The following is a 12443-nucleotide window of genomic DNA, read 5'->3' on the forward strand; positions in this document are numbered from 1 at the left end:
TCTAAGCTTGGAAATGTCAAGATGATAATCTCGATTCTTTCCTTAGACTGAGAAGCCCTTTCAGCAGAGACCTCAGAGAGGATCTCTGAAAGCTGGGATGCTGCTCCTCCTCTAATCGTCTTAGGAAAAGAGGTTGTGCAGGGAGAAGACACAGGGCTGAGAGAAAGACGAGAGAAAGTTAAGAAGTTCACAGATGAGAGCAGAAAGGCAGAATACACGGAAGCAACTCCGCAATGTGCGGCTTTGAGAATTGAATCCCAACGCTCAGTACGTTTCCTAGTTAAAAGAGAAAAAAAAATAGCTTATTTAAAGTTTTATTATTAACGTGTACGTGGGGGTGGTGCCTGAGGAGGCCTGCAGAGGGCAGAAGATCCCTGGAGTTAGAGTTGTCTGAGCCAACACGGGCTGAGAACCGAACCTATATTTCCTCTGCAAAGGAATGGCGGTGTTTCCTGACTTGAGTTGCCACGTGCTCCGCACCCCCAAACATACAACTCAAATTTACATTTTGCTTTATCAGCTCTTATGCTTAACTAGGATTTATTTTTCTAACTAATCCCTAATTGGTGATGGAAAAGAATTCTGACTCAACTAGTTACAATTTTCTGTTGGAAGAACAACACAGATAAGATTCGTGATCTTCTGTCATGGGACAGTGGCAGCAACTCTGAATAGGCCTGGGGTGTCACTGAAATCCTTCCTATTGGGTGTGTGGGAAGGCAAGCCAGGCCATGCTGACATTCTTCACGCCTAAAAAGCCTGTACCATCTACAGCATCCTTGCAATTCTCGATCTTAGCAGTAGGTGGCGCGTGGCTCCCTGTCTTTGACAGAGCGGGCGCTTCCCAGCACTACCAGCTGGGGCTGGTTTAGGAAAACAAGAGAAGGGCGGCTACAGTACTGGGGGAAATGTGAAGATCCTAGCACGTATTGAACTCGGGGAAGGGGCACCGCCCGTGCTGTACTAGCCGGCAGTGCCCAACGGATCTATTTCCTGATGTCTCAGGCGCCCATCTGTGATGAGAATCAGTTATTTCATAGTCATAGATGGGTAAAACTCATCTCCAAATCATTACTACCAGAAGGGCTGGACTCCTAGAAGACGCGCCTCCTCTTGGCTCTCTGATAGCCACCACTGGCCACAGCGACCAAAGGGCACTTCACACAGGCAGAGAGTAGGCTAGAGAGTGACTTGGTGGCCCAGCGCTTCCACAGCATGCACAAGGCCCTGGGTTTCATCCCCAGCACAAGACGGAAAGAAACAGAGGGGGGAAAGACAGACAATCAAGAAGTATGCAATTTTGTTCAACTTAAGCATATTTATATGTAAAGATCTATATGCAACTAGAAGCTGCCATACTAAACAGCACAGACATGCTGGGATTATAAGATATATGACAAATCTGAAGCTAAATCAGGAAACATCACAGGGGATAACTTTTATTAAGATATTTTACTTTTCTGTGTCCAGTTTGTTTCAACAGGGAAATAAATGGCTTGATACTTGGTAGAGGCATTTGTAAAAAGCCAAGATTATTTTTCTTTGTATTTAATTATGTAACATGGTAACTGGGATTTTTATTTTTTTTTGGACTCTAAGTTCTTAAAAACTATGGATTTTTCCCCTTCAATGTTTTTTTCTTTTAGATAAGTTGAAAAAGGTTAATGATCTACAACACGTTTTCCTTTCCACACGACTAAATTGTTTGTGTCAAACTTTCACATCGGGGTTCTGTAACACATTTTAAAGCAACTGGATCATTCCTGGGTATATATTTACCTCAAGAGAAAAATATAAACACATAAACCTATGAAAACTGATTGGTAAAAGAGAAATTGACAATTAGTAGACGAGTTAATAAGCCATGAAAAATTTTCTAGCCCCACTTTACTGATAATTAGTAATCTTAAGTATTCCTAAAATGAAGAAGAAAAAAATCAAAAAAGGCAATTCAAGAAAATACTAAATTTCTATGAAAATCCACCGAAAAGCAAGTGTTACTTGCCCCTTTTCGTGTCCCATGTGCTCAGGAAACACCTGCACGGCTAACAGGCTATCCCACGCTGGCATGGCCCTCTCTCCTACGGATGGATGAAGGGCACAGAAACGAAATGAACCAGCTGCCACAGAGACACCAGAGACCCATATCCTTCCAATGCCCACCCCACAGATACCACAGCTACTTAGAGAAGGTGTGGGTCTTTTGGGGCTCCCCATCTACCCAAACCCCAACTTCTCATTTCCAGGGCAGAGCTCTGCAAAGCTACAACTGTCATTTTAGAAGGAGCACTGCCTGCCCAGGTCTAATTTTTGTAGGCTTAACTAATGAATTAATAAAAAGATGGCCAACAATATAATACAGCGTGTTCTGGAATAATAAAAGGGGTGGAGATAGACAATACTTAAATTCAATTACTAAACCCCTCAAATCCTCAACGGTACAATTAGCCAATTTTAAGAATCCACAAAACCTCTTTAAAATCTTCTCATTTATTTTCTCATTATTTGTGCCATTAGAATTAAGATTCTCTTCAACCCTTGCCTGGGCTTCCTAACTCTTCTCCCAGGCAAGGCCTAGAACCCTTCTTTCCCTATCTCCTTTCCAAGTATTCTCCTTGGAGGTCATCCCAATATTGCAAGTTCAGGTCTTCTAAGTAAGTAGCCTTTGGAGACTGAACAGGCTAGTCCCATGGCTTTCTGTACTAGACTGGGGACCCCACCTAGTCTGTGTAGGTCCTCTTGGCCCACATCTTCCTCCCTATTTTCTTACCTATTCTCTTTCCTTTAGATGAGTGGTATTTAACCAGTTCAATTTGGCCTATTGTACTCCATTAAACAGCGAGGTCAATGTTAGATTATAAGAATGAGATGTTAATAATGGCACAAGGAATATTACGATAAACAATGAATACTTAGCAATATTTAGTTACATATACTTAAAATAGATTAGATGCTAAGGTTAGGAAAAAGACAATGCGGATACATTCTGTTGATTCTCTTTTCCACCAGGCAGGACACAGCATGTGGTACACAGACACCATGTATAGTGTAGCTCATGCTATGGGGAAAAGCTGAAATAAATTCTAAGAACCAAACAGGCCTCAAGTCCAAGGCCAGTATTCTTGGTATCCAGAAGGGCTGGCACCTCTAGGAAAACAAAGGATTGACTGACACAGGGAAGTGACTTGCTCACCAGAGGTTGATGGTATCTCATGCCTGTCAGCAAGTCTACTTGAAAGGGATAAAGCAGCCAGCACTGTTTGTGACCGCTGACTTCTGTCAAAAGTGCCCTGGGTCCTCAGTGACTCAAACATTGCTCCCTGCCCCAAATAAAAATGTCATTAATGAATAATACTATTTAACTGGGGTTGTCATTTTTCTTCTATATATCCTCAACAGTCAAAAAAAAAAATCCTTAAAAAAATCAGTTCTCCTTGTGCTTTGAATGCCACATTACCAGTAATCTCCTCCTGCATCCTCAAATCGGCTACACACTATCTTGGTTTTTAATCCTCTTTGCATAGGCTGACCACCCTGGTCACAACTATGCGCAGATTAAGGCACGGTCACCACAGGCCACGTTCCAGCTACTGTGCTCAGGACGAAAGAATAATTATTTACCCACCTGAGTCTGACTGGGCCCGACAACAGCCAGGAGCTCGGTACCCTGATCCCTAGCCTCTTCCCGCTTTATCCTCCGGGCTCGAGACCCGTCCTCCCTGTGAGACACCATCAGGGCTAAATATAGATCTACGCACACCAGCAGTTCCTGACCATTGTCACATGGCGCTGCTGACGAAGGACTCCTTGGAGACGCGTTCACCCAAACATACATACACAAGTATGCGTGCATATTTATTCATATGCACCAGACCCCGCAAATTCATCTGCAAAGTGGTACATTTACATTCAGAAGAGAAAACTGCAGCCTAGATGCTCTTCTGGCGCTGTTTACCACACCGGTCCACCCCCATCTCCCCGCACTATCTATCAGAGGGCTTAGCCACGGTGTTTTGCTTTGCCTGAACTGCATCAATTTGAATGGTGGCAAGCAATAGTCAAATCTACCACACACACAGAGGCGCGCACACCTCTGTTTTCCCATTTGCCCTTTTCTCTAGTAGAGTCCAGAAGTTGCTCTCAGGGCTCTCCAATAAAGAGGCGCCTCCCTCACGCTGTCAGCCCACGAAGCTTCCAGGTACCCTAAACCACGTTAGTATAACCCAGGCTAGTGTCCGAAGGCAACTCATCTGGTCCAAAGGCAAACGCAAAACAAGACAAACAAACAAACAAAAAACCAGGCTACTTGTTCAAGTTTGCATAAGAGTCAGGGAAACACAAGACTTCTATTTCCCTGTCTGTTTCTACAAGTCAGACCTTAGATTATAAGGAATCAGCAACAAAAATAAACAACAGTCGGTACACTCACAAACACCCCAGGAAACTAGCCCAAAGTATATGGAAACAACCTAGGTGTGCACAGGAAGCTTAGAAGGAAAGCAAAAAAGGATGAATGCCACTCCAACTCAGACAAACCCTCAAGATCTAACAAGATCTCTAAACAGAAGGCCTGCCTGGGCACTGGGGCGAGGCGCAGCACTGGGTCCACGGATCCCCGGGTCCCCGGCGCTCAGCTCCGCACCTGTTGGGACCGCGGCAGCCTCCGGTACGAAAGCAGCGGGCGCGGGAACTCCTAGGTCCCTGGCTCCGCCGGCGCTCGCTAACCGGGGACCTCGAGCCACGCCGGGTGCACTGGGCAGCTAGCTGGGTCCGGGAGCAGCATCCACGCAGCCCCGGGGCTCCGTGCAGCCCGCTCCCTCCATCCCGCCGTGGGGGCCCGCGGAGCACCTACCCGCACACGGCCCCGGGCCTCCGCCTCCTGGCTGCTGTACCGCGGCGCCCCCAAAGGCGAGCTCAGGACCAGGAAGGACCGAACGCAGAAGAAAGGAAAAACCCGCCGATCCAGTCGGGGTCCTTGTTTATACTGAAACTCCAGCCGCAGTCGCGCACACCCCCTTGCTCCTGAATGCCCGCCTCCTGCCGCCGGCGGCCCGCCCCCGCCTCTGGCCACGCCCATCCTCACTGGCCAATCGTGGCGCCGCTCTCCGCCCACGCCGCCCTGCAGCGGGCGCTCTGGGACTTGCCGGGCCCCCTCGGGTTGGGACTCCCGTGACGCTGTGGCCATAGCCGCCCACGCCGCCCTCGGAGGCTGGGTTGCTGGCACAGCGGGTCTCAGCAGCCAGGGCTGGCCCCACTCCGGCGTGCGCTTCCTCCTTCGTGCCGCTGCCCGCGGCTGTTTGTGCAGTCATGTGTCCCCGAGTGTGTATTCATTTGCCTGTGTGCTCTACCTGTAAATACCGGCTCGACTCGTTGTACAGTATCTATGATCATAATTATGAACTGTAGGTTACTGTCCGTGTAACTTTCGTAGCAAATCCGGAAGGAACAACCGAGTACTTGCTGGGTGCTAGATACGGTGCAAAACGCTGGGGGCGCACTGGTAGCTGCGACCTGCTGGTCCCAGACCTCTGAAGCTTACTGGCTACTGGAGGGCAAACCCTAAGTAAACTGCCCGTCACTGAAATTACAGGTGTGAGAACTTTCCTCCTCTAATACATGAGGCTAGTCCTCAGTGAAGGTTGTTTTATCATTGTAACCACATACTTAAAGCTAGCATCAGATACCTGATAACTATTTTAGAAAAAAAAAGGGGCGGGGACTCAAAACTTCCCTTGTAGGCGCCATAGAAAGGTAAGCGAAGAAGTGAGGGGAAGAGATCCGTGGGAGGAAAATTGTATAAGATCTGGAGACTTGGCAGCGCTGTGACCCTGGGTAAGAAAAGAAGGATTTGAGAGCTTCCGTTAACGTATAAATACTGATGGACCATCCAGTAGGGCTGTAATTGGCATTATTAGAGCCCTTGCTCTAAGGTCCCTGCCTGTCTCCTTCCCGGAGTGGAAGGCGCCACCTTGACCTAACGTTCATTGCCTGTCCTCTGGCTGGAGAATCATTAGCAGGTCCGCTTGCCTATCTCTCTAGCCTATGCTCTCCTATAGATGGGTCTCCTGGACCAGCAGTTTATTCTCAAAACTCTGAGTCTTTTGTTTACCTCTGGCATCTCTGCGCTGTGAAGAGGAATGGATTAGGACAAATGAGCAGGACTGCAGGCCCTCAGTCATGGTTGAGCTTTCCATCCTGTGTTTGCTAACAAACAGACCACAGGACACAGGGCAAACCACACTCTCATTATGGAGTCTCTCCCCTCACCTGATAAAATGTGAGCTCCATGGGAGCAGAGCTGGGCGTTTACCTGCCCTGTTTCTACCGTAAGCAAATTGACCAACACATAAGCCCTTGATAAGTGTGTACTGGCTTAATAAATGGATGGATGGATGGATGGATGGATGGATAGATGGATGGATGGGTGGATGGATGGCTCAAAACACAGTATGTAATTTTGTTTCAACTGTGTCTTATATTTTCTATACCTCACAGTTTCCTCCGGATCTTTTGACTCCATGCGATCAATTTGTGTCCTCCTGAAAGATGTTGGAGGGCCAGTGAGATGACCCAGCAGGTAGAGGTGTTTGCTACCAAACCTGGCCACCTGAATTTGATCCCCAGAAGTCACGTGGTGAAAAGAGTGAACTGAATCCTTCAACTTCACACACACACACACACACACACGCACACATACACACACACACCTGATTAATATAACAAAAATGTAAATATTAATAAACTCAACAATAGTAGTCAAGCTGATTGAGACAAAGCCCTGCAGAGCAGAACCTCATCATAGCGCTAAAGGCTGGCGGCCCGTGTTACATTTCCACTCCACGGAGACTGCGTAGCTATGTAGGGAAGGTTGCTTTTCCTAAGCCTCCTGCACTTCAGGTACACAAAAGAAGTGCAAGTATCGTCATGAACAGTACAAGTCCAACTTCCTTTCTTTTTGCCACTTTCATTTCCAAAGAAAAATCCCAACTTACATAATGCTGTATTCAGTATAGTTTTCAACCCACCTTTTGGGAACAACGATGTTATTGCTGCAGGAATCCCGTGAGAACATAGGCTGAATTGTCATTGTGCAATCCTTTCCATTCTGTTTCCTCCATTTCTGCTCACCTTCTGCCTTTTTAAATAATTCATTTCATTTTGCTTATTACTAGAGGATGTGTGTGTATGTGTGTGAGAGCCAGTGTGTGTGAGAGAGAGCCAGTGTGTGTGTATGTGTGTGTGTGTGTCAGTGTGTGTGTGTGTGTGTCAGTGTGTGTATGCCGCAGCATGGCTGTGGAGGCCTGAGGACAACTTTTGGAAGTTTTTCCATTCTGGATTGCAGAGATGGATCTCAAGTGTCAGAGTTCATAGCAAATGGGGTTTTTTTTGGGGGGGGGTTGTTTTGTTTTTTGTTTGTTTGTTTTTTGAGACAAGGTTTCTCTGTAGCTTTGAGCCTGTCCTAAAACTAGCTCCTGTAGATCAGGCTGGCCTCAAATTCACAGAGATCTGCCCGCCTCTGCCTCCCAAGTGCTGGAATTAAAGGTGTGCGCCACGGCCACCCGGCCTCATAGCAAGTGCTTTTACCTGCTGACCTTAGGTGTAAGGATTGTGTTGCACACACTCCAGTTGAGGCTGGGAACCTCATGATCGCTTCCTCCCCCATTTTGATTAGTTGAGTAGCATTCATCTACTATAAAAAAAGAAGTTTTTCTGATGAGGGGGTGAGAACTTGTCCTTATCCATGGTGTAAGGATAAGTATTTTAGCATACAGTTGGAAGCAATATTAATTTAGCAAAATGATTGTAGTGGAATCTCCTCTAAAGTCTATGACCCCTGCAGACATGGGTTCATGGCTAGGTTTATAGCACTAGGCATAAGCTCTGTCCTATTGAGAAGTCCAATTAAACAGTTGCTGGTTATGTTCATATATTAAGTGCCACCATTGCAGAGCTGGGGCTATCTTCACTGTGGCTCACAGACTTTACAACCGGGTAGCGTTGTGAACAACGCTTTCCCCCTGGTGGCTCGCACAGCATCTTCTGATACTATGAATTGTTAGGGATCTTTAAGAGCTTTATGAAACCATCATGTAAATCTTCAGAATGTGTTTATTCTACCCTCACTAATTTGTTCTCTTGGTCACTCTGGAATGCGGATCCAGGCCCTTGAAGGTGTGAACCCCGAGCTCCAGTTTGTAAATGGATAGAAACAAAGGTTCAGGCCACATTGCTAGTCTCCAGTTAGCCTGGACACTGCCTGATCTTCCAGCTTTCAAACCAAGATGGGTAAACCTGCTCTTAGGAAGGACGGTTTACAATGCCTGTCTTACGTCATGATGAAAGATGATGAAAATTTTGTACAGCAACGCCAGGAAGAGCGAGCACAGGAAGTGCCGATACACTGCATCTAATCATCTCTGGCTATCACTCTGCAGCTTGTTAACCTGTCGTGTATTCAAAGTGGCTTCTTGGTGACAGGCAAAAGTGATGGTTTTTCTTCAACAGGTAAAAAGTAAGAAGGGAAAAAAACCCTCTGATACCTAAAGTACTTAACAGACGAACCACTCCCTATCAAAGAAAGTCCTTTCTGTTTCACTACTAAGAGATTTCTGAGAAAGGAGGAGAATGTAACACCCACCCCTCCAGACCCCATAGAGGAGGAAACCCTGCAGCTGTGTGGCCAAGACAGTGGAGAGCACAAGGCCTGCCTACTGGGGCCTCTGCCTTTGAACTGGGCAATCTCATTAGGATGCAATGGGAAGACTACTTTGCCAAGGCCTTAGGACAAGGAGAGCACTTGGCTCCAGGCCGTAGAAAAAATCCCTTATTTCCTTCCTTGATTTTTTGTGTTGTTTTCCATCACTTCCCTTTCCTGATGGTCTGAGGACCTACAGCAGAAGGGGAAGAAGACTACTTGACGTTCTTTGGTTCCGTGCCCTCTTCCCACTTTGACCAAAGGAAAGCCTGTTGGTGACCAGTCTAGCTTAGAAGATGGCCATGTTGGAATTCCTTGGAAATACAAAGGTGGGAATGGGCTCCAAACATTCACATCCTTGGACCACGGTAAGAAGAACAGGGAAGGACGGGTCTGAAAATGTATTTATTTATGATTCTGACTCCTTGCCCAGTGCCATCAATTCTTTGATGACTGTAAGGTTAAGTCTTGCTGCTTTGGGGGAATTTCTATGATGAGACAAATGACCTTGGAATGAATATTTCAAACATTATCAGCATGAGTCAGTTTACAAAACTCTTTCCCATCTATTAATTGTTTTAGGGAGGAGATCAGTGAGAAGATTCTATCCAGCCTGCTAAGACTTTACGCCTAAGTGGGAGGACTTGAATACAGAAGACAACTTCCGGAAGGTTCTTTCACATACCCTCGCTTGTGCTGTGATCACTGCCACTCTTTAGCTCACAGACCCAAAACTTCCTCCAAAAATGTAACAACTGCACGGGAAATTCCACCGTACATATGATAGTTTTTCAGTTCCTTTAAGGACGTGTGAAAATTCTAAAAATTACTGAAGACAATAGCCGCCAAAAGGCAATGCTACTGCTTTTGCTTTGATGAGCGTTGTCATTTTACTTACCTACCAGTTCAAATGCATAGTTAGAAAGAAGTTATGTGTGACACAGACAATGTCTCTCCTTAGACTAACTACTGACAACGAATACTAATATAACATGACCTGATCACAAGAGCAATGCATCTCTGTTGATAATGTAATGGACCACAGCATACTTTTCAGCACTGACAAAGAAACACCTAATAAATACGTGTCATTTGATTACAGCATATCACCACTTTGAACAGGAAGGTAACTGTGTTTGAATTTGTATGGCTATTCTTCACCGTATAAATCATTATGGTGAAAAGCAGGTGTGTTTCTTTATTTGTGCTTTCTATGTTGCCAAGATCTGTCTGTTTTCTTCTGAATGAGTTATTCATTCTGAATTAAGAATAAGATAGCTTTCTGTTGTTTTATTTTGAGACAGGGCCTCATGTGTCCTGGACTGCATCAAACGCTCTACTTGGCCAAGCATGACAAGAGAGTTTTATATTTGAGATACTTACCGCCTTTTATATTAAGCTTTCTTATTTTTCTAGAAGGTCCCTTCAGTTCTAACTAATTATCACTCTATGTCCTAGAACACTGAGTAAGAAGGAAGAAGGGAGAAAAATGAATAATAGAATAAGACAATTTTAGAGCTGGAAGGAATATTAATTATCAACTCTTCTAATCTTTCCGATCCTCATGCCACCAATCAAAGCATTTCTGAGATGAAGAAATTGAGTCCCAGAGAGAATAAATGATATTTCCAAGGCTAACAAGATAATAGCAAAGTTACACTTGTCCAAGCCCCGGAAATAAGTCAGGACTTCAAACAGTACCTGATTTGACTTGCTAATTATTATCCCTGCAGGGGTAATTCTGTAGGGCTACCTTTACATTATACAAGCAAAATTTGTTATGAAACACTGAGAACAGATGTCAACACTAAGGACTCTTGTTGACATGACAACGTAGAATTCTCTAGATTCTGCTGACATAGTGAAATTCTCTAAATGTTGCTAATCCTGGTCAATTATGGTCTTACTTAATGTTTAAGGCAATGAAAGAATAAACACTTTAATATCTTTATCCATAAAGTAATTGTTTTCTGGTCACTCTATTAGTCAGACCTCACAAAATTGTGGTGGTCAAAGGGCTTCCTTCAGCTAGCATCTGCTGTTGTTATTATGAAAACTCATCCCTGAGGATTCATCTCTCACACAGAGTCAGGCAGCCAATCAGAAGATTGTGTCATCTTTTAAATCCATTAGACCAGTGGCTCTCAACTTGGGGGTCAAACAACCTTTTAACAGGGGTCGCATATCAAATATTTACATTATGATTCATAACAGTAGCAAAATTACAGTAATGAAATAACAACGAAAATTATTTTATGGTTGGGGTCTCCACAATGTGAGGAACCTTACTAAAGGGTCGCAGCAGTAACAAGGTTGAGAACCACTAAAGTAGGCAATTTGTCTAAAGCAATGACTTCTGGCTGGTTCTGTAAAGTTAAATCAGTGACAATACCCAAAAATTCATTTTGATTTGTAGATGAACATTATCTCATCAGTAGAACCAGTATTCAAACACAATATATCTAGATGCTGTTATGCATGGAAAAGCACAGTGGTAAGTGTATTTCACACACACTCACAAACATTCACTCAGACACACACACAAACACACTCACTCCCACGAAGTGATCATAGAAGTCAAGTTTTTCTCCAAATGGCTGAGAAAATCTGTCTCTGGGACCAGTTGAGTCTGGGTATGGTGGGCCAATGAGGCTCTAACTTAATCTGTAGAATTCAATTCTTTTCAGAAAGACTTCAGCAGATTTGACAGTGTGCTGATAATGATCATTTGAATGCAAGGAAATAGATACTTTACATTTTTATTTTGTGAAGTCCTTAAAAATGGAAGAATTTATAATCAAAATTGGATTTTTCCATATAGCTACACTATATAAACTTAAAATTCTATATTTACTTAAACACAATATATACTGATGAAGCTAAAAAAATGTCTCTTAACTTTCTCTACTTATGGATTGATCACATTTATTAAGTTGAAGTACCTGTCAGTAGTCCGGGTAATTGCATCAGGTGCCACTGTGTAAAATGATAATTTATGTGACGCAAGTTTATTAAAGAATGTGATGGCCCTCACTTGTTTATCACATTAGCCGCCTCTTGTGTTCTGATGGGCACGGTGACACATGGCTAGCCCATGGATGAGCTTGGCTTCTTGACTGAAATCTGCTTGAAAGTCAAATCTCCCACATAACACCATTAGCATATGATTAATGTTTCCAAGGCCTGGAATTAACTGGTGATAATTTTAGAATCTACAATTACCCACACAATTGTCTCTAATTAGCTGTCTCTGAAAGAGTGGTCAAGAAGGAGAGGAAAATGGAGGCTGGCTGAGGCTCTGTCTCCCTATGGCTTGCACGGTGCCTCTACTTTAGATTTGTTGTAAGAGCGAAGAAGAGGTGTTGGGGTAGGAGATGGGCTGGAAGGACATGGCCGTGGCAGAAAGAAAAGAATAGAAAGGCAGGTTGTCTGAGCCGGACCATGGCTCAGGGATTTAAGAGATCACCTAAGCATTAAAGTAACAAAATCTGAGGAAGCCCAGGCCTTCTCTACAGAGGTACGAACTCAACACCTCTCTCTCACAGCAAGAAATACATGGGGGAGGACAAAACAAAATGTCCCAGTCTAGACAAAAGCCCCACAGAAAAGGAAAATATTTGCCTTATGTTCTGTTTGTTGTTTTATTAGAAACTCACAACAAATTCCTTTCCTAAATACCCCAGTTGAAAAGTCAAACACCAGCTGTTACAAGTCATAAACCCAAACTTTCTTGATGTTCCACTAATAA

The 12443-nt window shown here is 44.3% G+C and overlaps 1 protein-coding gene across 4 annotated transcripts in view; it reads right to left on the reverse strand.

Annotated features, from left to right (window-relative positions):
* Window positions 1–12443, reverse strand: part of LOC121440960 (ras-GEF domain-containing family member 1B) — a 336592-nt gene that overhangs the window by 30929 nt on the left and 293220 nt on the right. For 2 of the 4 annotated variants that reach the window (XM_041642049.1, XM_041642047.1), the window contains exon 1: window positions 4853–5133. The exons of 1 other annotated variant lie outside the window; for it this stretch is intronic. In XM_041642049.1, coding sequence (XP_041497983.1) covers window positions 4853–5077 — 225 coding nt within the window. In that variant the 5' untranslated portion in view covers window positions 5078–5133. Of the gene's footprint in view, window positions 1–3625; window positions 3646–4852; window positions 5134–12443 lie in introns of those variants that run through there. One more of the 4 variants, XM_041642051.1, reaches the window with a different exon arrangement.

Source organism: Microtus oregoni, unplaced genomic scaffold (genome assembly GCF_018167655.1).
Source record: "Microtus oregoni isolate MIOR12 unplaced genomic scaffold, Mior012 000072F_ref0000427, whole genome shotgun sequence".
NCBI lineage: Eukaryota > Metazoa > Chordata > Mammalia > Rodentia > Cricetidae > Microtus > Microtus oregoni.